Source organism: Ovis canadensis, chromosome 19, assembly GCF_042477335.2.
Source record: "Ovis canadensis isolate MfBH-ARS-UI-01 breed Bighorn chromosome 19, ARS-UI_OviCan_v2, whole genome shotgun sequence".
NCBI lineage: Eukaryota > Metazoa > Chordata > Mammalia > Artiodactyla > Bovidae > Ovis > Ovis canadensis.
Genome location: NC_091263.1, coordinates 17,409,709 through 17,436,337, shown reverse-complemented (window position 1 = coordinate 17,436,337; position 26,629 = coordinate 17,409,709). Strand labels below are relative to the sequence as shown.

At 38.3% G+C, this 26,629-nt stretch overlaps 1 protein-coding gene across 5 annotated transcripts in view; it reads right to left on the bottom strand.

Moving 5' to 3' along the window:
• Positions 1-26,629, bottom strand: part of ZCWPW2 (zinc finger CW-type and PWWP domain containing 2) — a 146,425-nt gene that overhangs the window by 70,535 nt on the left and 49,261 nt on the right. For all 5 annotated transcript variants that reach the window (XM_069561214.1, XM_069561212.1, XM_069561213.1 and 2 more), the window contains 2 exons: positions 16,918-17,268; positions 9,286-9,445 (listed from right to left, as the gene is read on the bottom strand). In XM_069561214.1, coding sequence (XP_069417315.1) covers positions 9,286-9,445; positions 16,918-17,210 — 453 coding nt within the window. In that variant the 5' untranslated portion in view covers positions 17,211-17,268. The remainder of the gene's footprint in view (positions 1-9,285; positions 9,446-16,917; positions 17,269-26,629) is intronic.

The following is a 26,629-nucleotide window of genomic DNA, read 5'->3' as shown; positions in this document are numbered from 1 at the left end:
GAGTCCCAGTTCTGCTGCTCTGTGACTTCAGGCAAGTCACCTAACCTGAGACCCAACTTTCTTAACAATAAACGAAAATCCCATGAGACAGCATACGTAAAAGGTACTTTATAAATTGTAAAGCATTTTTCAAATGTTGGTTATCAATGTCGTAAGTGATCAGAATGTAAACATTTATCATACAGCCTCTGCAGTCCAAGAAAACAAGACAGAAACTGTTATCGACAACAGGGAGGGGTTGACTGTGTACTTTAGGTCCAGAGCAGTTCTACTATTAATGAGCCCATTGGTGTTTCTATCCACTGATTTATCCAGTGCTGCTCATGTAGTACCAAGTGTCAGGTGCAGTCTGAAGCACTTCACAAAGTTGTTGTTTTTTTTTTTTTTTTCTAAACTTCCCAATTGCTTGCAAGGTAGGTACTTTTCTCATTTTACACATAAGGGAACTGAGGCACTGAGTTTAGACACTGCCCAGGTTCACAGAGCCAGTGAGTGAAAGAGCTGGCATTCACACACAGGCAATCTGGCTCCAGAATTCATGGGCTCAATGACTATAAAATGATATTTCACTAGAAGGCGATATCACTGCACAAACCTCAAAGATGATGTTATGAAGAGCTTGAAGGTCATTATCATAAGAAATAAATTGTGTTGAAAATGATAGGAAACTACCATCTGGCATTTTCTGTATCGGGTCATATTTACATTGCTTAGGAAAATTTTTTTCTAGGATTATTAATCAGTAGTTACAAACTTAAATCACCACTAGATACACAGTTAAAATGGTAAATTTTACATTACATGTATTTCATCACAATTAAAAAATAAAAACCTTAATTTTATTTATCGTGTACAAGTTAAAGCATCTCACATACTTTTATCTCAAGCTGTAGAATTTTTAATCCACAAAACTGAATGTATCCCTAAGTCCATAGCAGGTGGGCATATACACATTTCACTGCTAAACTGATAATGGGGCACCCCAGGTGGCTCAGTGGTAGGGTCCTCCTGCCAAGCAGGAGTCGCGGCTTTGATCCCTTGATCAGAAGGATCCCCTAAAGAAGGAAACAGTAACCCACTCCAGTATTACAACAATAAAAATGATAGTGAAGTAGTAGCAATATATCGTTAACAAACCACAGGAAGTGAGTGTTGGGTCAACTGATCACTTTTAAGGTCTGTGAAATCTCCAGGGCCACTATCTCCTAGGGTTCTGGCCAGGCTGCCTGCTGAAGCTGGGATGTTAAATACAAGAAGGAGAAAGGGTTTAAATCAGTCATGTGTTCATTTGCTCTGATACCTAAAACAGTCAGGCTTGGCTTAAAGGATCTCAAGACCTAGGCCTAAAAGAGTTAACATTCTTGGCTGCTGTTTTCTACTCCACATTTGCTTGTTTTTTAGGGAATATGTGTTTGTGGGAAAACAAATGTTGTATTTATTACAGACAGATGCTCAGATTCTATTTAAAAATAGAGTCACACAAGCAGGTGGGACAGCCAGGAGAAGAGGATGGTTAAATATGTGACACAATCAGCTCATATACTGTGCGCGGAACAAAATGGGAAGCAAGTGGTAATTCTGGAATTTATTTTCAAAGTTAGTTTAATCTGTACTGTTTAGGGGGTTTTGCCTGAGCTACAAACTGTTCCTAGTAATTGGTCAGAAGATACTTTTTTTTAAAGTGGAAAAATTAAAGAAAAGAGAAGTTAATATATAAACTGTAGACTTTCAGTTACATGGTTTTGAGTTTTGGACATCACCATTCCTTGATGGAAGAATGCATCAAAAAGTTACTGTGCAACTGTTTACTAACTTAACAACCTCAACAGAGACATCTCATTATACGGCAGCTTTATTTCATAAGGGATTAAATTACTCATAAGGGATTAAACTACCTTGAAGACAATTCAGTGAGCCTTATATTTTGGTTTAAAAACAATAATCTGAGTCTGGTTTCTTTAACAGAAAATAAGCACTTCTCGAAAGTTGAGAATTCCTTAGGAAAGATTATTGCTGTCTACTAAGGAACGTGAGAAATCTGGCTGTCGCTTAATACATTTTTCCTGCATTTGATGATGGGAAAGGTAGCCCACCTGTTCCTTCCTTTATCAACTGAGTAAAGTTGGTCATATTATGTGGATTTGGACTTTTAACTTCAGTACAAGTTCACAGCTCTCTAAATTCATAAGAGATGAAGTTGAGAGATGACAGAAGTGAATTCAAGAGTTTATTTGGAGCAGCAAAGTCAGCATATACAAATATGACTGAATCAAAGAGACAGAACAGAGATATAGGAAAAAAAAAACGGGTTTTATTCAGTTGCAAAGAACATAAGAGATAATATTTTCTAGTCTCCTTCCAAATTCCATCAAATAAAACTAAAGTATTCTTGAGGCATTGCTGATACTGGGGACAATTCATTCACCAAGAAGTCAGATTAAGAAGGCTCTAACCTATCTCCAGCTCTCAAGAAGTCTCACCGCTTTTATTCACACTAAAGTAGAAAAGCACCACAGCAACGACCACTTCCAGTCGTGCTGAAAAATCAAAGAATAACATGATCACTTAGCCCTCAGTTCAGTTCAGTTCAGTTCAGTCGCTCAGTCGTGTCTGATTCTTTGCGACCCCCTGAATTGCAGCACGCCAGGCCTCTTCCTATCTCCCTCAATTTTGGGGAGGAACGTATTGGCTGATAAAAAACACTAAAATCATGTTATTTTTTACATAAAATCTTAGTCAGAAGAAAAGATATTTTTCTCCACCTTACTGTTCTTGGTAAATTTTTCTCCTGTAGATGTGGGTTTCCAGGAAGAGGAAATAAATAATGTAACTTGTATTTCACCTGTACTTCCAATGACAGTATGAACTAATGTTTATTAAAAGCCTACTATATGACAAGCACCATGCTAAGTGCTTTACACGTGTAACCTCAGCTAACCCTGTAACAACTCTATGAAGCATCTACTATTATAACTTCCATTTTAAGGTGAGGTGTGTGGGACTCGTAAAAGGTAAATGACTTGCTTCAGGACAGATATCTAGTAAGCAGACAGCCAACCTTCAAACCCAAAGGACTTGGCTCAAGAGCTTGCCTTTTAATCACTATGACAACTTCATTCTCCTAATACATTTCTATGAGTTTTCTTGGCAGATTATTTACAAATAATTCACAGTTATAAAAACATGTTCTAATTCCCTTAAACTTTCTTCAGGTCAAAAACTAAAGGATGCTTAGAAAACAAGCAAACAAACAAAAATCTTAATCCAATAATACTAAAATTACAACATATTTTATACTAAATATGGAATCAGAATGATAAAAATTTACGGAGAGTTTGGTGGCTGTACAGCTCATTTGCCAACAGGAACATGGTGCAGAAACACACGCACATATGCACACCTCTTTTTCTGGCAAATGTGGCTTTCCACAGAGAGCAAGCTAAATAAGTTCGTATCCTGTTTTACTTCATTACTCTAAGAGCAAAATGCTGCCTGATGATCTAGTTATAAACTAATTTGCTAATCCTTTTTAAAGACTACATTCTTAGAGTTTGAATCCTAATAACATCTTAGAAGCACAACACTTGCTCAAATAGATGCTAATCTAGACATGTCAAATGACTATCGCAACGGTAATCTGAAAACAGAGTTCCGCTTGGCCACTAGTCCTGCAAAGGGGAACATCCAGCAGCAAATAAAAAGATAAGTCGACCAGAAACTGCCATCATTCAACATACACATTAGGGTTAAAAGGTGAAAATGTTCCTCGTTTATTAGGTGCAATGTGGAAAACATTCAACAATAAATTAGGCTGATGCTTAGGCGTATGCAAGCTGCTGGTAAGGCATAAACCAGAAGAATGGACTTTGGGGTTAGACACACTGGCACTAGTCACTGCTCTATCACCTAGCAGCTGTCTGGCCTTGGGTTAGACACACAGCCTGACTCAGTTCCTGCCATATACCAACAGTGATGATGCCTGCTTCACGGGGTTCCCGTGAGCCTTTAAATACTACATTTATTATAACAAATGTAGTACTTTATTATAATATGTATATATAAATGTCTTATATATACACATTATATATTGTTCCATTATATTATTATAAAAGGATCCACCCAATCCCTGACCTATGGTATGGGTTCAAATCCATGACTGCTATCTAGGGGCCTGTTTAATTTTTAGAGTCATTGCAGTACATGTTGACCATCAGAGCCCTCCACTGGAAGATATTTACTGGACCAAATTTACAGTCAGTGCATCATGACTGTTGGTAATTTCTATCCATATGTTTATCATAATACAGAAAAGAAACCAAAGTATTTGATAAATTACTATATGTGCTAAGTTGTTACGGCTGTGACTGACTCTTTGCAACCCTATGAACTGTAGCCCACTAGCCTCTTCTGTCCATGGGATTCTCCAGGCAAGAACAATGGAGTGGGTGGCCAAGCTCTCCACCTGGGGATCTTCCCAACCCAGGGATCAAACTCGCGTTTCCTGAAGCTCCTTCACTGCAGGTGGATTCTTTACCACTGAGTCATTGGTGAACCCCCTAAATTACTATAGGTTGTGTTATTTCTATTTACAGACTGGGAGAAATTAAGAGTAATGTGACCTCAGTCACCTGGCCCTATTCTGAGGAGTACTGAAGCTTCAGGAATGCTTCTTCTAAAGATACAGGTTACAAAGAACTGTAACACCCTCTCTGCTATCATTAGTGTATCTGCCGGAATAATCCTAGGGACTTAACATAAGGCCAGTTTATTTCTTCTTCACACTGCACATCTGTTATTTGCTGGCAGTGGAGGCCTTTGCTGAGAGTAGTCCAGGGATCCAGGCTGAGAGAGCAGCAAAACAAACTTTCAAACATTATCAGTCATGGAGCCACAAGACAGAAGTCCATAGGATGTTGCACTGGACACAGCCATATGCTCAGATATTCCTCACTCACTCATAACTCTTTGGCCTCACCCTGCACAAGAGTATCAGACTGCATCTCTACTTTATAACAGGGAGGCAGAAACCTGGAACATTTTGGTGAACAGTATTAATGACTACCCCAATCAGGAAGCAAAATTCTAGGAGTTGCAGAGCACACGTTTAACAATACTGCATTGCTCCCTCTTCATCTGTCTGCAAAACACAGGCAGCCCCACATTACAATGGGCAAATACCCAAATGACATCTAGTACCCAAAGAAGTGCTTGCACATCTACAGGTATACCCTCCACAGAGAAGACAGCAGACTGTTGAAATACATGGCCAAAAAACCCACTCACATCATGGACGAAAAAAGCTAAATTTTACCACAAGAGCCTCCCAGCACCAGCAGTGCAACACTTACATTTTCTTGGCAGTATAAATAACCAGAAAAGTGTAATCCAGGCAGGCATTGGTAAGAGTACATTATTTATGTCCAGTAATAACCTATAAGATAGATGATCAACTAAAACATGCTATAAATACTACACTTAAATTATACATCAGTTTTATCAGTAATGTCTATAAATTATGTATAGTGTTGAGTAACCAGTATGACTTTAAAGCTTTGTTCAGAAAAACTCTCATTTCTGGGTTAGACAGGTGATGCAGTCAGCATCACCTCCAGGAAAACCACAGTGAAAGACCAACAAAGGAAGTAGGAGAAAGGCGCCCTGTGAGCCCTGACCACAGTTACATCACTGCACTAGCAAGGACTTCTCAGGTGGCTCAGGGGTAAAGAAACCAGCCAATGCCGGAGAAGTAGGAGATGCAGGTTCGATCCCTAAGTCAAGAAGATCTCCTGGAGGAAGAAATGGCAACCCACTCTAATATTCTTGCTTGGAAAATCCCACGGACAGAGGAGCCTGAAGGGCCATAGTCCATGGGGTCACAGAGTCAGACACGACTGAATGACTGAGCGTGCACACAGAAATAAACCAACAAAACTCTGCTGTCTCACGTTGAGAAAACTTGGTCAGTGCTTCTCTCTCTGTCTCCCTCTGAGATGCACATCAGATCCATCTGAGGGCCCTGGCCTTAACCCAGGAGCTTCTGAGTTAAGTGACCCAGTAGGATACAGTGCTAGCACCGCTGTGTTTGGCTGCTGTCATCACTCTATAAAGCCTTCTAATGCAAAGCCACGCTTAAGAAATGCTAAACTAAGGCATGCAGTCTGTCGAGCAAAAGAATAAGTTTGCAAATAATGGGTTCTGCAGACATGGACCTACTAAATATAAAAGAAAAACCGTTTGTGCTGATTGAGGAATGAACTGTACTCCACGCATTACCTCTGACAGTCATCTAGCACATGTCATGTCTATATTCTCTGAGTAATTACCAGAGTGACATGTATTCCGAATATATACCATAAGGGAATCACTGTTTTTTTTTAAAAGGGGGGAGAGGATTTCACCTATCTTTAGATTACTGATTTTCTAGTAAATGAAAAAATAAACTATATGAGTAAACTAACATAAGTTACAAACACAGAATCTAAATGTGGCCCCAACTTTCTTCTAAGATATATCGCAGTGCATCGACGAGCAGTTTTATTTAGTGGGGAAAGTTCACCAGCCACACATTCATACACATATTCGTTCACAGTGACAGAGCTCTGCTGCGCTTTCAACAATGGAATTAATGTCAGTGGTCCCATAAACATAGCAACTTTCTAGTGACTACCAAAAAAAAAATGCAAAAGCCTAGACAAACATGAAGTAAAGGAGAATAGTTAACATTTTCGGAATCTAAAATGAAAAAATATTTTATTTTCTCATAAATGCATATAATATCTTTATAGAAGAGTTTATTTCTCTCCCACCATAAAACACAAAATAGATACAATCTGCAGTCAGTGAAAACTCTGAAATAGTATTTAATCACTTGTTAAACTAAGCTGATACAAATAAGGAGAAACTAATGTTGAAATAATATATGAAGCAAGCTGTAGTCGGTTTGGGCAACGAGAGCTACTCATGCTTATCACTGTTTGTCTGCTTTTAGAAAAGGAGCTGAGATGGTTACGTGTAATGTGCTACCGTTCTCCATCTCTTCTACAAAAATCCTGAAGAAGGCCTATATTGTTGAATACATGTTATTTTCATGTAAGTGGTATTTTTATGGGGGCACAAGTGTGAATTTAGTATCTGGATCAATGTAGTGCAGTGCAGAGATACCATCTGGGGAGGAAGGAGCCCCAGTGAAGAGAGGACATAATGCATTAAATTCCTGGAAAGTCTAGGCAACTGAAGTGCAGGTTGGAGTCAGTACTATCTCCATCTCCAAGGGACAGGGATATCTCAGTCACCCCTGGGTATTACGTAGTTTGACATTATTCATTTTGAAATGATTTCTTATACGGATGACTTTTGACCATTTTCCTTTCATGGTTGTCACCATTTCCTGAGCTGACCTCTTTCCCTTCTGCTCCCTGATTTTTCACTGGAATAATGAAGTGTCAGTCATCTGTGAGTCTCCTTCCTGGCAAGTGGAGATCCTTAGGTAGCCAGCAGTAGGGGATCTGAGCCCAGCAGGACAGCCGGGCGTGTGCCAACTGAGGTAAAGGGAAACGAAACTTTCAGTCTTGAGAGAAGAGACTCACAGAAGAAAGCATTCTCATTTTATCAGCTCCAAGAAAGGACAGGAAGAAGAAGACACAAACAAGAAGCGAGTAAGAGATAAGAGACTATAGGTAGGTACTGTGAGTCACAGCAGAGGCAGGCGCCTTCCCAGAGTCCATGGGTACCCAGGCAGTTACTCACCCAGGCACCAGAGACATGAAACAAATGCTGCGTTTTTTCTGTCCTCATTCTTGCTTTAGGAACCTGTTTAATTTAAGCACCCTGAATTCCTGGTATTTGCAAAATTTTCTAAGTTTGCTTTAATGTTTTCAGACCTTATTATGGGTTCTTATTCTTGAGTTTAGTTTTGTTTTGTAGCAGATTTTTCCCTTGTCCCAGGGGCCAACGGTATGCTCACTGGAATCAGACTACTTTAATTTATCCTGACAGAACTCAAATCCTGAGAGTAACACTAGTTTAGACAACTAAAAATACACATTGATTTTTAAAAATTTATTCATTTTTTAATGAAGGTTAGCTGCTTTACAGAATTTTGTTGTTTTCTGTCTACACTTCGATTTTTTACATATGTTTAAATATAATTTTTGAAGAATGTTCTGCTCTTTATCACACTTGTCAAACATTTGGGACTCTAAGGTCTGCTCCATGAGAAGCTGGAAGGCTTCTGTATCTTTTAGAAAAGGGGAGGGGCAGAGAGGGAGAACATTCCCCTCTGTCTCCTGAGGGTGTCAGCAGAAGTGCCCAGGCAACAAGTGAGCCGAGAGGTGCCTCATACCAACACGACTGGCTCACAGCCACCAAAAAGGAATGCACGTGGTGTTATTCCATACAAACATTTCTACTGAATCAGCCTTCCCTACCCACTGCTTTCAAGCTGAATGGAACAAAGATACAGTATGGTCAGAGATTCAGTAAAGTCCATCAGCAAGTACCTCAAATTTCCACAGGTTTACTTATACTGTGGACTAAATGGCATGTCTTAAATGTACATACATTTTTATGCATATCTGAATATATATATACTTCTCACTCTATAATAGGAACCATCCAAATTGAGTCAAAGGCATTCACACTTTTGATATCTACTTTTTAATCAGATTTCTAATGAAAGCATAGTTTACAGATGAAAAGTTTCAGTATTAGAATACAGATATAGATAATTAAATTAATTTATAACAACTAAACCAAACCCATGAAAATAGGTTCAATTCACTTACTCTCATCAACTTGAGAGTTCAGTCTATTCATTAATTATAGACTGTGATTTAAACAGTTTTAAAAGAATAAAAAAATACTGAAGGAGTTAGTATAATGAAATATTCTGTTTGAAATTTGAAAAAATCTGGTTGCATTCCATAATTAATCCTTCCTGTGAGCTAGGGCTATAACTTAAGAGTTTTCTCAGGAGAACTGAAAAATTATCAAATGATAATCTTAAAACTGTTTCAAAAGGCAATTATGGAGAGCGCTCTGTTGATTAATACTATATAGCCATTAGAGAAATAAAATTTAAAACTACCTCATGGCTATTTTTATATTCATACTTTCTTTGAAAAGGCTGTTTTAAAAATACCAATATTTGAGTTTAAACAAATAGTACATACTATTTCGTTCATATAAACATAAAAGTAAAGAACTATATACCTTTTAGGATATGAGAGAAAATAGTCATCATTAAAAACAAGCAGAAGAATACAGTTTTGACATGACTGTACCTACCTTTAATGTGATACTATAATGTCCAACAAACGCCGCATCTATCCATGATCTCGAATGTGGATCGCCCAGGAATTCTACATGATATTGTTCAACATCTTCATCCAGGTCATAGGTCACATACTTCCCTTTAAAAGGGTCAGGGCAAAGTATCCCTGGCCAACTTTCAAAAGAAAATATTTTTAATTATTTTCTTGTTTTAAAAAGGGCAGACATTAATACATCTATCAAAATCATCTGTCAAACTTCCTTCTTTGAATTTTAATAACTTTTACAAATTTTAAATATATTCATACTTCAGTATTTTAAGTAGAATATTCAATTGATACAAGTAATCAGTTGTATCTCTGTAAATATAGAAAGTTTTGAAACAGTCACATACTGAAGATATTCATAAGATGTGAGAAGAAAGAATCATGAGACAAAAGAATGATTTCCAGGGTTTGTAAGAGACATTTTGGCACTGCTAACAGTAAAGTTAAGAGAAAAAGAGTCATCAGATTCACGGCAGGCTTGAATCAACTCTCACAAATTGTAATGAATAACTACTAAAATGGTAACCCACTGACTTGGTAGGAGAGAGCTGGCAATCCATGAACCAGGATGCCAAAGGGGACTGGTGACTCGGGTGCTGACACTGGACATTGTAGTGACTTTGGGAAAAGCAGAAACAAAAGCAGCAGTTCTGCTTTTAGCCTCCCACCGCAACAGTTATCCTCCCCACCACATATGTTCCATTGGCAGTGACCGAATGGAACCGCAGCATCCTCAATACTGCAGATACTAGAGTGAGCAGCCATTCCCTTCTCCAGGGGAGCTTCCCAACCCAGGGATCAAACCGATGTCTCCCACATTGCAGGTGGATTCTTTACCATCTGAACCACCAGGGAAGACTGCGAATAACATTTATCCTTCACTAAAAACAAATCTCTAGGGGTGCATTCTTTCATGACACAACCTTCAGAAATTCCTTGATATGTTTCAGTTTCCCACTTGGCAAAAACAGCATATACATCCACTAAGTTTTAGCCTTCTTACAATCACAGAAGACTCTGACCTACTGCTCAGAGAATGAAGAAGGAAGATCAGCAAGCTGTGATTAAGGAATGCACGTGTGTGAGCTCAGTCACTTCAGTTGTGTCTGATTCTTTGCGACCCCATGGACTGTAGCTCGCCAGGCTCCTCTGTCCCAGGAATTCTCTAGGCAAGAATACTGGAATGTGTAGCCTTTCCCTTCAAGGTACCTTCCCAACTCAGGGATCGAACCCATGTCTCCTGTGGCTCCTGAATTACAGGCGGATTCTGCACTGCTGAGACACTGGGGAAGCCTGTGACTAGGGATGCACAGTAGCAATCTGACTAAACTTTACAGATCAAGATTCAAAATATGCATGGCTAATACAGCCAAGCATACAAAAATCTGGACGATGATCAAGTTCTACTTCAGTCTGCAGTACTGCAGAGAGAGAGAGGCAGTGAAGTTCAAGTTAGAAGGCCCAGTATCTTGGTCTGCCTTGTACCAGACATGAGGCCTCTAGCAGGTAACTAGGCCTTACTGTCACTCTGGGTCCTCACCGCGCTGTTTCAAAGTTCAAAGGAACATACACTTTACACATTTTGGGGTTTTGGCAAATTAAAATATTATAAAGTACCATCATTATGGACTGAATTATGTCATCCTACCAACCCAAACGGCAACCCACTCCAGTATTCTTGCCTGAAAAATCCCACTGACGAAGAAGCCTGGTGGGCTACAGTCCATGGGGTCACAAAGAGTCAGACATGACTGAGCGACCTGACTTTCCCTTTCACCAACCCAAATTCATATGTCAAAGTCCTGACTCCCAGTATCTCAGAATGTGACTGTATTTAGAGATAAGGTCTAGTAACCAAGTTAAAAGGCAGGCCCTAATCCAACATGACTAGTTTCCTTATAAAAAAGAAGGTTAGGATCTAGACACACACAGAGGACAGACCACAAGAAGACAAAAAGAGAGACTCTTCCACAAGCCAAGAGAAGCCTCAGAAGAAATCACCCTGCTGACACCCTGACCTCAGAGTTCTAGCCCCTGGAATTGTGAGAAAATAAGGGCTAGAGAATGAAAGGGCCTGGATAGCTCAAGTGGTAAAGAATCTTCTGCCCACAATGCAGGAGATGTGGGTTTGATTCCCAGGTTGGGAAGATCCCTTGGAGAAGGAAATAGCAACCGACTCCAGTATTCTTGCCTGGGAAATCCCATGGACGGAGAAGCCTGGCGGGCTACAGCCAACAGGGTTGCAAAGATTCGGACATGACTGAGAACACGTGGAGACGACAGAGAATGGAAAACTAAGTCCAACAACCTGACATCCAAAAAAGTCGAATACTTGAGAAGAAGTGGAAATGATAATGGAAAGTCAAGTGAGAGTTCAGAACCTAAATGAAGAGGACCATCTGATTGTCACTAGGCTCACATCACAGCATCTTACTGGTATTTGGCAACTCGTACTGGACTGTGCTTAAGAGAGAAACTTGAGTTCAATTTATATTTTAAACCTATTTTAGAAATCTACATTTCTGAAGGAGTCCACTCAAAAGAAGACTTCAACAGGTACACAAATGACTGAGTGGTAGCTGCAATGGAGATACCCAACTTACAAGTAATCAAGGAACAAGTGGGTCCTTCGACATGATCAATAACTATTTTTAAAGTAACCCAACTGTGATTGTTACATTCTATTTGTTTAAACTCTTTATAAAACATAAGGGGTTCATGTTTAATATTAGGTGATTTGCACCTCACTGAAATTTTAAAAAGGATTATTACCAACCCAATACCAAATTATAAGCAGTACCTACTCCATTCAGTTTAAAACAGTCTCAGAAAATGGATTTCTGATATTTAACACATGAAAGAAGGGATGACCCAGAGGGATGTATGGGGAAGGAGGTGGGAGGGGGGTTCAGGATGGGGAACACGTGTACACCCGTGGTGGATTCATGTTGATGTTTGTCAAAACCAACACAATATTGTAAAGTAATTAGCCTCCAATTAAAATAAATAAATTTATATTAAAAAAATAAATATTTGGTAGTTTTTATGTATTAGATGAGCTGCTACTTTTCTGACACAAACTCTGATACTATTTTTTAAGTAAAACCTATTGGGTCCAAGAGTATTCAATTTAATTACTCTATAAAATATAAAGAGATGACTTTTAAAAAGAATTAGATGCCAACAGAAAAGCTTCTGCTCATTATTTGAAATATATTACAGAAAATACTGCACACTGATTTAAAGATGAATTATGAAAAGCATTATCAAATGCCCAAATAACTTGGGCACTTTCAGGTGATGCAAAGGAATTATCTGACTCCAAGTTTGCATATCTCAGCTAAAACAGAATGTACCAAACGGCAGGGAAAGCTGAGCAGAGGCAATAGATGTAGAAAACCTGATTACTTCTCTCCAGCTGCTACATCCATCATCTGCTCTGATTTGCTGTAACTGAAGAAAGAAGCTGATGTCCAGTTTCACCCTCACTCTGACCTCAATCTGAGTTCCAAAACTGTCAACGCTGATGGTGCACTGTGCAATTCTACTTCCTGACTTTTCATGTTCATATTGAGAAGAAATTCTGAAGTGCTGTGTCGGGGCTGAAAGGTGGACAGGGAAAGGAAGAGTCAACAACCCAAGGGAAGGATATCAGAATTACAAGGAAAAATGTACAGTCAATCTCAGAGCCTGTGGGCGGTGGGAGGTAAAATATACAAACACAGCAAGGTCAAACAGACATTGGGCATTGAAATCCACTTGCAGCAGGAAGTGGGAAACTTAGGCAGCACAAGAAATTTCAAAAGAACAGAAAATATATCACAAAGAAACTGATGTTTTATACTTTGCTTATCCAGTGGAAACGATCTAAGATAGCTACTGCCTGCAACAGAAGTTGAAGCTTAAGCATGATATCGGCTGCCATATATTTATAACCAATGAGGAGAAACAAATACATTTTTCAAACTGTAGTCTGGATGTTTAAGGAGACAGCAAATTTTACTTGAGCTTCATCCTTAATCTATAGGAAACAAAATGGATGAGTTGGACTCATCACTAAGTTACTATTATATTTGCCAAGAAATCTCTTTGCTGTACCTAACACCGGGGACCAATGGGAAAAGGGAGTTTCTCATCTCTACACATACATACACATATTTACATACAAAAGTATGTAAGTATGCAAATAAGAATCAAATAATATTTTATAATACTATTAATAAAAAGATGTAGTAGAGATCTGATTTATGAACGAATACATGTGTGTGTGTGCTAGGTTACTTCAGTCATGTCAGACTCTGAGGACTGCAGCCCACCAGGCTCCTCTGTCCGTGGGGTTCTCCAGGCAAGAATACTGGAGTGGGCTGCTGTGCCCTCCTCCAGGGGATCTTCCCAGCCCAGGGATCAAGCTCAGGTTTCTCACATCTACTGCACTGGCAGGCAGGGTCTTTACCACCAGCGCCACCTGGGAAGCCCTAAATATATACACTATATCTAAAAAGCAACACTGGATTGGCTTGCTAACTTACAGACGGAGTTGAACTGTTTAGCCCATAGTATTTAGAATGCAAATGTATTTTCTTTAATTTTCATATTTATGAGAAATCTTTGCGAAACATCTGTGTAAAATGCCTAGCTTCTGCTTGACATTGTACTTTCCTATACTGAGATATGAAGTTCTTTTTTACCTTTAATTTCTTTGCTCTAAGACTCCTTAAACATTATGGTTTTCTGTTCCTAGCAGTGAAAACAGCCCCATCCTCAAGCTCAAATGGGCATAACTCAGAGGAAAGAGACTGCATAAGTATTTTTATAAGTGTGTGTTATTTTATGATGTGGCAACAAATAGGACTATTACAATCAGATTTTTCATGGAGCTTGACCACAGACAAAGAAAGTGATGTTCTCTTAACTATTATTTGCTTTTATTATACAGTGATTAAGCAGGTATTTCTTGATTCTGTATCAATTGCTCTTTAGCTTTTTTAGCTTTATAGGAGAGTATGAACTCTTCTGAGAAAGAATAACTCCAAGACATTGATAAGATTGAGTTCTGACCCTTCAGTTAACGGTAAGGGCAAAGGCTAACAATTAACACACAATGCTACACTGCCAAGTGTCTCTGTAGCCAGTTGACTGGTCTTCCCATTTGAAATTTCAGTATGTGTATTTCTTAATTAAGAACTGATGGTTGGCTGTTTTTAGTAAGTTAATTCAGTTTTATATTCTACTACTGCAGTTTATCCTGTTATCATCTTTTTATGTATTTGTGGTACTGAATAAGCAATAAAGCAATAGATTTGAGTTTCTTAGTCTGTACTTTAAGTCTGTGTTCATTTGTAGTTAGTTTATAAAGAAGAATTTATGTGATTACATAGCAAAATGTATTTCACTCTTTCCAGTAAGCAAGAAGGTAGGCACAGCTGTATTTTGCAGCATTCTGATGGTCTTAATCACAGATTAGAGGTAATTTAGGGACTGGAGTAAAACATGCTTCATTTGTATTTCAAACTCTAACCCTCAGTTATAAGCACAAAACTGCAAAAGAAATTCCTAATCAAATTTCTAATGTAATATGTCAGACACAGTGACAAGATTCAAATCCGTTTCTTGAATTAGAATTACTGAACCTTCAGAATTTCCATTAGTAAATATAAATGCTCTGCTTTCAAAATGTTAGAGATATGAAAAATAGCATCGGGCTACAAATACCTTCATAAGTAACTTCAAAAATAAGTGCTCATATTCACGCCTTTAAAAACATTTGTTCTTGCTCTAGTAACTCTAGTTCCTCTTAAAGCCCCCTTGTGACGTAGTGGTAAAAAAACTTGCCTGCCAATGCAAGAGATGCAGATTCAGTCTCTGGGTCAGGAAGATCCCCTGGAGAATGAAATGGCAACCCACTTGAGTATTGCTGACTGGAAAATCCCATGGACATAGGACCCTGGTAGGCTACAGTCCATGGGGTCCCAAAGAGTTGGACATGACTTAGCAACTAAACAACAACAACAATTATATATGTATAATTATATATCAACTACTACATGTGCATATCAATTAACATATATGTATTTTTAAACAATATTCCACATTTGATCCCTAGAAAAACTCTCAGTAACAAAAGGTACATATTTGAGAGATTTCCACATCTGGAAAGATATTAAGTATATTGGTTTGCTAAGGCTGCTATAGAAAAATATCACAGACTGGGTAGCTCACAAACAGAAATTTATTCTCCCACAGTCTTAAAGGCTAGAAGTCACAGATCAAGGTATCAGCTGGGCTGGTTTTCCTGGAGGCCTCTCCCGGGGTTGCAGATGCTATCTTCTCATGGGCTATGCTCTGCACACGGCCCTGGTAGTCTACTGTGTGCTCGAAGTTTCTCTTCTTACAGGAACACCAGTCAGCCTGGATGAGAGCCTCTTTTAACTTAACCATCTCTTTAAAGGCTCTCATTCCAAATACACTCTCATTCTGAGGTTAGAGATTTAACACATAACCTTTGAGGGAACCACAATTCGGCCAGTAACAGGAAGTGATAAAGCAAGAGCACGCATCTCGGGATTGGCTTGAAGCCTCTCGTGTGTGTTCTGTGTTGTGTTGCCCATCACAGTCTCCCTAGGAAAGCAAACATCTAATATTTTTCATGGCGAATAGCTGAATATAAATGAAAACAAGGTGATGGGAGAAAAGGAAGATATGAAAAGAGAAGGGGCAAAACTCTTGAAAGAAATTTTAAAATTTTCAATAAAGACTGAACTAGAAAAACACAAGAACTGGAAACTCCTTCAGAAAAATAACATATGGAAAGGGAAAATACGTAAATTTTAAAGATGAAAACTCCTGAAGAAAAAGTAATACCAAAGCTCACCAGAGAAGATTCACCATCAGAACTACAGGGATCCAAACATACAATCAAAGCAATGAAACAGAATAAACTGGTTATAATTTAAGAAAAACATAATTGAGATGAAAAGACTTGAAACTGCATACTGAAAATGTGTGTTGGATACTAGAGAAATCAACCCAGAATGGGAAACACTGAGCTATAAAATAGTAAATGTATAAAAATTAAAAGAAAAAAAGATCTTTTAAGCATCTAGGCAATAATTAAAGAATGTAAATTTTTTTCAAGATAGGCCACATTGGGCCATAAAACAAGATTCAATGAAACAGACTACAAGAGATTTAAATTAGAACTCAAAAACAATATTTTTTAAATCCCGTATTTGGTCATTTTAAAACACAAATTCTAATAACTCACTTCAAAGAAAAAATCACAAACTGAATAGTAATAAAACAAAACATATTAAAATTTGTGGGATATACCTAAAGCAGTGCTTAAAGAGAAATTTATAGCTTTAATTGCCCATATCTGGAAGAAAAACAGATATGAATCAGTTATCTAAGTCTCCGATTTAAGAAACTAGACAAAGAAGAATTAAACCCAAACAAGTCAGGGCAAGAATAACAATGAGATCAGAAAACAATAAATAACTTAGACAACAACAAGGAAGTTGTGTGAAAAGTTTTGAAAGTTAATAAACTTAGCAAGACTATACCTCAAAAGTTTACTAGAAAACACCAACAAAAATCTTACCTTGGCCAATTCTGTAATTTTACCAAAACCAGGCTTCCAAGAGGCAGCTGTGAGTAGACGATCTTATACCCACTTTGATAAAGCTGAGACTCTTCAGGAAAGTCTTCTTCAGAAACAGAGCACTTATTGTACTTTGAGTCAGTGTTCATGAAGCAGTACCATGGTTCATTGTGATTGACTTTGGCTTTATCCTCATTTGATAACCGTCTCCATTTCAAACAACTTTCATTCTCACATTGAACCCACACTTCGTTTATATACATGTTGTTCTCCGCTGAGGAATCCATTGCCATATTACAACATTCTATTATCTTACTATCAAATTTTCCTTTTTCCGTAAGCGCATTTAACCTAGAAAGTAACAGAATAAAGATGTCAGGGGATAAGGAGAGCAGTCCCAGGCCAAAATCCGAGAAGTAGCTCTTTTATACCTTGTTTGCCCGCCTCTTCTCTGTAAATGTTGAACATGTCGTGTTTCCACCCACCCAGAGACAAAGGAAGAAAAGAGAAGCCTCAGTCATTCTGGTCATAATATGCTCCCAAATTAAAAATAAGGAAAGTATGATGGAGCAGAAAAGGGGTACAGGTTAGCTACAGTATCTTTTCTACTACTACTCAATATACATCTAATAGATACCCAGTACTTTTGCCATTGTTGTTATTGTTGTGGTTTAGCCGCTAAATCGTGTCTGACTCTTCGCAACCCCATGGACTGTAGCCCGCCATGCTCCTCTGCCCATGGGATTTCCCAGGCATGAATAGTAGAATGAGTTGCTATTTCCTTTTCCAGGGGAATCTTCCTGACCTAGGGATTGAACCTGCATCTCCTGTATCGCATGCAGATTCTTTACTGCTAAGCCACTATAATAAGAGGTAAAATCTTACTCTGGGCCAGATACTATTCAATGCACACCACTTATATAGCCTTCCCAACAACCTCAGTGTGACCATTTTCAGAGAGAAAATGAAAGCTAAGAAAAGTCAAGTAATTTGTTTAAGGTCCTAGAGCTAGTAGTACATGATATAGTTGGGATTTAAAGTCAGGCAGTTCCCTAATTCTGCGATCTTATCCACTAGGTAGTATTGCCTCTTGGGTATATGATGTATACAGTGTAGACCTGATCCCTTTCTAACTCTGAAGAAAACCAAAGGTAGCAAAGTATTTCACTATATGAATATGTGAAATTTTTAAAAAATTAAAGGAATATTTTGCTTATTATTTTGCCTTTTATTGTTAATTCAAGTGATTTTATTCACTATTAATTCAAGACATTAGAATTATATAAGTCTCTAACTGCCAGCTTTAATAAGTTATGTGTATATTAAAATAATTAATAATACAGGTAAAATATAAGTAAAACTAATTACTAGTAACTTACTTTGAAATACAAACCTATTTTTAGAAAAAGACTTGCATATACTACATTGATAAATTAGTAGACCACCACTGGGGCTTCCTAGGTGGCTCAGTGGTAAAGAATCTGCTGCCAATGCAGGAGACAAAAGAAATGCAAGAGACGGGGAATCGATCATTGGGTTGGGAAGATACCCTGGAGTAGGAAACGGTAACCCACTCCAGTATTCTTGCTTGGAAAATTCCATGGACAGAGGAGCCTGGCAGGCTACAGTCTAAAGTGTCGCAAAGAGTCTGACATGACTGAGCACACACACACTGAATATCACTATCCAAGTATGGATAATCTATCACTATCCACTATCACTATCCACTATCCAACATCACTAACCAAGTTCAGTGGTTCAGTAGTGTCAGACTCTTCCCTGTCTTCCCTGTCCGTCACCAACTCCCAGAGCTTGCAAAAACTCACGTCCATTGAGTTGGTGATGCCATCAAACCATCTCATCCTCTGTCGTCCCTTCCTCCTCCTGCCTTCAGTCTTTCCCACAATCAGGGTCTTTTCCAGTAAGTCAGTTCTTCCCATCAGGCGGCCAAAGTATTGGAGTTTCAGGTTCAGCATCAGTCCTTCCAATGAATATTCAGGACTGATTTCCTTTAGGACAGTCTGGTTTGATCTCCTTTCAGTCCAAGGACTCTCAAGAGTCTTCTCCAGCACCACAGTTCAAAAGCATCTATTCTTTGGCACTCAGCCTTCTTTATGGTTCAACTCTCACATCCATACATGACTACTGGAAAAACCATAGTTTTGACTAGATGGACCTTATTGGCAAAGTATGTCTCTGCTTTTTAATATGCTGTCTAGGTTGGTCATAGGTTTTCTTTCAAGGAGCAAGTATCTTTTAATTTCACGACTGCAGTCACCATCTGCAGTGATTTTGGAGACAAAGAAAATAAAGTCTGTCACTGTTTCCATTGTTTCCCCATCTATCTGCCATGAAATGATGGAACCAGATGCCATGATATGGTTTTTTGAATGTTTTTCACTCTCCTCTTGCACCTTAATAGCTGTACTTTATTCTTTACATTTTCTTTGGGCATTCTTTGTTGAGCTTATCTTTCTCTTTTTGAGTTGATGCTTCATTTTAAATTTTTTAAACTTTATTAATTTTACTATATTTTGGCAAGTACTCTTAATACGAGATCTACCCTTTTAATAATGTTAAAGTGCATTTAAAGAGTATGGCTGACTATGGGTAGAATGTTGTATAGCAGACGTCTATCATTTACTCATCTTTCTTACTTAAAATTTTATGCCTGCTAATTTAGAACTCCCTACTTCACCATTTTCCTCACCCATGGAAATCACTCCACTCTTTGATTATATGAACTTGATTATTTCAGATATAAGTGGAATCATACAGTATTTGTCTTTCTGTGATTGGCTTATTTCACTTGGCAGAATGTCCCCCAGGTTAATCCATGTTGTTGCAGGTTGCAGAACATTCTCCTCATTTAGGGCTGAAGAGCATTCCACTGTATGTCTTCTTTATTTGTCCATCGATTAACACGCAGGTTGTTTCCATATCTCGGCTACTGTAAATAGTACTGCTATAAACATGGGAGTACTAGTATGTCTTGGAGATCCTGATTTCAGTTACCTTAGATAAATACCCAGAAGTGGGGTAGCTGAATCATATGGTAGTTCTATTTTTAATTTTTTGAGGAGACCTCTTTATTGTTTTCCATGGCACCAGCAGCATTTTGTATTCCCATCTACAAGTTTCCGGGGTATTCACATCCTCATCAATCTCTATTATCTTTTGACTTTCTGATAACAGCCATCCTAAAAGGTGTCAAGTGCTAACTAACTGTGATTTTGATTTGCTTTTCCCTGATGATTACTGATGTGAAGCATCTTTTCATATAACCAATGGCCATATTGCTTCTTTAGAAAAATGGCCTATTTTAAGATTTAAATGTTTTGATTGTGTCAGCTGTATGAGTTCCTTATATATTTTGGATATTAATCACTTTGTAAAATGTTTATTTTCTCCCATTCTGTAGGCTACTTTTCATTTAACTAATTGTCTCTTGCTACAAAGAAACAGCTTAATTTAATGTAGTCCTACTTTATTTTTGGGCTTCCCTGGTGGCTCAGAGGTTAAAGTGTTTGCCTGCAAGGCGGGAGACCCGGGCTCAATCCCTGGGTCGGGAAGATCCCCTGGAGAGGGAAATGGCAACCCACTCCAGTATTCTTGCCTGGAAAATCCATGGACGGAGGAGCCTGGTAGGTTACAGTCCACGGGGTGGCAAAGACTCGGACACGACTGAGCGACTTCACTCACTCACTTTATTTTCACTTTTGTTGCCCATGCTTTTGGTGTCAGATCCAAAGAATCATTGATAAAATCAATCTCAAGAAACTTTTCCTCTAAGTTTCCTTCTAGGAATTTTACAGTTTGGTTTTGGTCTTTAATCCAAAAATAAATTTCAAGTTTATTTTTGTGTACAGTTTAAGTTAAGGATCCAATTTCATTCTTTTGCATATGAACACCCAGTTTTCCAAGACAATTTAATGAAGGGACTATCTTTTCCCTATTCAGTACCTATGTTTAAAACTGGTTGACCTCTATATACCTGGGTTTATTTCTGGGCTATGTATTCTGTTCCACTGATCTGTGTCTGTTTTTAATGCTGATACCATACCCCTTTGATTACTATAATTTTGTAAAATAGTTTGAAATCAGGAAGTAGAAAACCTCCAAGTTTTCTCTTCTTGTTCAAGATTGCTTAGCTATTTGGAGTTTTGTGGTTGCATACAAATTTTAGGATTTTTTCTATTTCTGTGAAAATGTCACTGGAATTTTGATAGGGATTGAACAGAATCTGTAGATTACTTTGGGTTGTATGGACATTTTAACAATATAAATTCTTCTGCCGACTAAGGGCCATCTAGTCAAGGCTATGGTTTTTCCAGTAGTTATGTATGGATGTGAGAGTTGGACTGTGAAGAAGGCTGAGCACCAAAGAATTGATGCTTTGAACTGTGGTGTTGGAGAAGACTCTTGAGAGTCCCTTGGACTGCAAGGAGATCCAACCAGTCCATTCTGAAGGAGATCAGCCCTGGGATTTCTTTGGAAGGAATGATGCTAAAGCTGAAACTCCAGTACTCTGGCCACCTCATGCAAAGAGTTGACTCATTGGAAAAGACTCTGATGCTGGGAGGGATTGGGGGCAGGAGGAGAAGGGGACGACAGAGGATGAGATGGCTGGATGGCATCACCAACTCAATGAACATGAGTCTGAGTGAACTCCGGGAGCTGATGATGGACAGGGAGGCTTGGCGTGCTGCGATTCATGGGGTCGCAAAGAGTCGGACACGACTGAGCGACTGAACTGAACTGAATCTATGAATATGGGATATCTTTCCACTTATTTTTGCCTTGTTTCTTTCATCTATGTTTTACAGTTTTCAGTTTATAGATCTTTTACCTCTTTGATTAACTTTATTACTAAGCGTTTTTTGGACACAACTGTAAATTAATTATTTTCATTTCTTTTTCAGCTACTTTGTTGTCAGTGTACAGAAATGCAACTCACTTCTGTTGGTTGGTTTTGTGTCTTACAACTTTGAGCTCATTTATTAGTTTCAACAATTTTTTAGTGGCGTCCTCAGGATTTTCTATATATGAGATCATGTATTCTACAAACAGAGAAAATTTTACTTCTTCCTTTCAGATATGGACGTTTTTTATTTCTCTTTCTTGCCTGACCGTCCTGGCTAGAAACTCTAGTACCACGTTGAATAACAGTGGTGTGAGTGGGCACCCTGGTCTTGTTGCTGATCTTAGATGAAAGCTTTAAGTTTTTCACTAGCGAGCACGATGTTACCTGTGAGCTTGTTACATACGGTCATCATTTTATTGAAATATAATCCTTCTACATCCAATCTGTCAAGAGTTTTCATCATCAAGAGATATTAACTTTTGTCAAATGCTTTCTCTTCATCTACTCAGATGGCAATATTTGATTTCCTTTCCCTTCACTGGGGTGTATCATGATTATTCATTTAAAAGTGTTAAACCATCCATGCATCTTATCAATAAATTCTACTTGCTCCTGGTGTATGATACTTTCTATGTGCTCAATTGTCTGCTAGAAAATTGAGGATTTTTGCACATATGTTCATTGGGTATACTAGTCTGATGTTCTCTTTTCTAGTGGTGTTCTTTTATGATGCTGATATCAAGTTAATGCTGGCTTTGTAAAATGTATTTGGAGTTGTTCTCTTCAATTTTTTGAAAGAGGTTGAGAAGGAATTCCCACTAATTACTCTTAAATTTTTGATAGAACTTACCAATAAAGTCATCTGGTTCTGAACTTTTCTGTTGGGAGAATTTTAGATTACTGACTCAATCACCTTACTTGTTGTTTTTTGTTCCAATCTATTTCATTCTGATTCAGTCTTGGGAGGTTATATGCTTCAAGGAATTTATCCATTCTTCTAAATTATTCAATTTGTTAGCATCTAATTTTTTGTCATAGTCTCTTAGGATCCTTTGCGTTTCTGTAGCTCAGCTATAAATTCTCTTTCACTTATGATTTTGAGTCTTTTTTTTTTTTTTCCTGCTGGTCTAGCTAAAGTTTTGTGTCTTTTATCAAGAAACCAACTCTTACTTTCACTGATCTTTTTCTATTATTTTTTAATCTTTCATTTACTTTTGATTTGTTATTTCCTCCTCCAACTAAATTTAGGCTTAGTAGCTCTTCTTTTTTCTAGTTCCTTCTAGTGTAAAGTTAGTTTGCGTGAGGTCTTTCTTCTTAATGTAAACATTTATCATTATAAACTTCCCCCTTAGAATTGTTTTTACAATATCCCATAATTTTAGTATGTTGTATTTCATTTTGTCTCATGACATTTTCAGGTTTCTTATTTCTTTTTTGACCAACTGGTTTTTCAGGAGCATGTTGTTTAATCTCTACATATTTGTCAATTTTCCAGTTTTTCCCCTGTTATTGATTTCTAGTTTCACACCATTATGGTCAGAAAAGATGCCTGATAGTATTGGAATATGATATATCCTGAAAAATGCTCCATGTACATCTGAGAAGAATGTGCATTCTGCTGCTGTTAGATAGAATGTTCTGTATACATCTGTGGAAGTCTCATCTAAAGCATAATATAAGTCTAAAGTTTTCTTACTGATTTCCTGTCTGGATGATCTATTCATTGTTCAAAGTCAGGTAATGAAATCCCCTATTATTGTTGTTGTTCAAAAATATTAATTCCTCAGCACTCAGCCTTCCTTATGGTCCAGCTCTCACATCCAGACAAGACTACTGGAAAAACCACAGCCTTGGCTATATGGACCTTTGTCAGCAAAGTGATATATGTGCTTTTTAATACACTGTCTAGGTTTGTCACAGCTGTTCTTTCAAGGAGCATGCATCTTTTAATTTCAATTTTAATTATAGTGGTACTGCTGTCCATTTCTCTCTTCAGATATTTGCTTTATATATTTAGATGCTCCAATACTGGGTGCATAAATATTTTCAGTTATTATATTCTCTTGATGAATTGACCTCTTTATCACTGTATAGCTACCCTGACACTTTTTACATTTTTTACTTCTATTCTGTTTTATATAAGAATAGCTATTTCTGGGTCTCTTTTGGTTTTCATTCATGTGGAATATCTTTTTCCTTCCCTTCATTTTCAGTCTATGATTAGAGAATTAGTCCATTTACATCTGGAGTAATTTTTAACAAGTAAAAACTTATTATTGCCCCTTTGTTAATTTTTTTCCAAGTGTTTTATAGATCTTTTGCTTCTTCTATAGTGGTATACCTGGATTTCTTTTGCATTATCTTTTGCATATCTACCAAAGGGTTTTGCTTTGAGACTTGCCTAAAACATCCACAATTATAATAGTTCATTTTAAGCTGATAACTTCAATAACATACAAAAGCTCCTCATGTTTACTCTCTGTCCCCACCTTTTATGTTCTGATGTCACAATTTACACCTTTCCATATTATGTGTCCAATAAAAATCATTTAAGTGTCTGACTCTTTGCTACCCCATGGAGTATACAGTCAATTGAATTTTCCAGGCTAAAACACTGGAGTGAGTAGCTATTCCCTTCTCCAGGGGATCTTCCCAACCCAGGGATTGAACCCAGATCTCCCACATTGCAGGAGGATTCTTTACCAGCTGAGCCACCAGGGAAGCCCCAAAATACTGGAGTGGGTAGCCTAACCGGGATCTCTTTCATTGCAGGCAGATTATTTACCACCTGAGCTATTACGGAAGCCCCCAAATTATTCTATCTACAGAGATTTTCAATACTTTTGTCTTTTTACCTTTATACCACAGCTATATGTGATTTACATAATACTATCATATATTATTTTTAATACAACTTTATATTTACCTGTATCAGTGAGTTTTATACTTTTATATTTTCATATTCCTAATTAGCATCCTTTCATTTCAGCTTGAAGAATTCCTTTAGCATTTCTTGTAAGGCAGGTTTAGTGGTGATGAATTCCTTCACCTTTTAACAATATCTCTATTTCTCCACCAATTCTGAAGAACAACTTTACCAGAAACACTATTCTTGACTGGCAGTTTTCTTTCTTTCATCAGTTCTTTTAGAACTTTCTATATATTACTCCACTCCCTGTCTTCACCTTTTCTGTTCTTTTCGCTCCCCTGACTGTATGATCTCCAGTGAACTGTCTTCAAGCTCACTGATCCTTTCTTCTGTCTGATCTTCTGCCTTCTCTCGTCTCACCCCAGTTTCCACATGTCCATTCAGGATCTCACAGAACTACTACTAATTATGTGCCCCATTAGCTCCCAGATGCAGATTAATTAGAACCATTAGGCAGCAGCTGAAAAAGTATATAGTCAAATCCATTCTAGGGAAAACTGAGACTTGTGTTTTTGTCTGCTCTCTCTGTGATAAGCCTGGCAGGACGTGCTTACACATCTGTTAGAAATTGCTTACTTGTTTTCTATGGTGGAAGGGGACTGTGAATGCCAAACCCTTTTGGTTCTCTAAGCTAGGTGACTTGGGAGCCAGTCCCTTGAGTGGCAGTCATAAAAGCTGGGGTGCTAGATGCACAGATGAGCTCCTTTCAGAAAGAAGCTGGACACTCACTTTTATAACTGGAGAGAGGGAGAGGAAAGTGCTCACAAGCCCTTTCAGGCTCCTGGAAGAGTACAATCAGCTTCCAGATGCAAGCTGGTTAGAAGCCCAATTCTTGGGCAGCAACTAGAAAAGTATGCAGTTAAATTCCTTCCACGGATAAAATGGTTATTTTGTGTTTTATTCTGGTCCCTCTGTGTTGAGTCCAAGGGTACAGCCAAGGTTAAGTGTTTGCACTTTTGTTTAAAACCACCTGTTTGCTTAACACGGTCCTGGTGGATGCACAAATGCTGATTCCCATTGGCTCTCAGAGCTAGGTGATCTAGGAGCTGGTCCCTTGGGTAGCAGCCATAAAAGCTGAGGAACTAGCTGTGTGGTCCAAACCATCTGTTTCTCAGGGAGAAACTGCTGGGTTCCTCCGCGGTTAAACTAAAGGTTTATGGCATGAATGTATCTTAGCTTTTCCTACTCATTTCTGTGTAGTTATTTCCTCAGTCACCTCAATGTGTAGGAGGACTAAGTGAAGTGAAGTGAAGTGAAGTCCCTCAGTCGTGTCCGCCTCTTTGCGACCCCATGGACTGTAGCCGACCAGGCTCCTCCCTCCATGGGATTCTCCAGGCAAGAGTACTGGAGTGGGTTGCCATTTCCTTCTCTAGGGGATCTTCCTGACCCAGGGATCGAACCCCGGTCTCCCTCATTCCAGGCGGATACTTTAACCTCTAAGCCACCAGGGAATCCATAGGAGGAACTAAACTAGTTTCTAGATTTCCTTCCAAAGGAACTGATCTGTGTGGAGCTGCTCATTCAGTGCATCTGTGGGAGGAAGAAAAGTCTGATGCCTTGTATTCACTCTGCTGTCTTGGTGACATCCTTTGTATTTTGTTTTCTTTACTTTTAATGAGCTCCAGGAAATTTTAAACAGTAATAGTAATATCTCTAACTTGTTGTAACAGAGTGCAGTGACCTCAGTCCTTAGCACAGCAGCCACTGCTGTGCACCTTTACTTCGTATCCTGTTACCAGGCAATGTGTCCTGTTCATCTATTAGTCAAGGCCTCAGCGGGCCCCATCCACTCAACAACTGTCAATGAGCGACTGTTAGGGGTTCGCTCAGCCACTGAACAGTGCAGCGGTGGGCCCTGCCCACAAGCAACCAACTGTTAAAATAATGAGTTAGTGAGGGGATTTAGACAACAGGGTTGG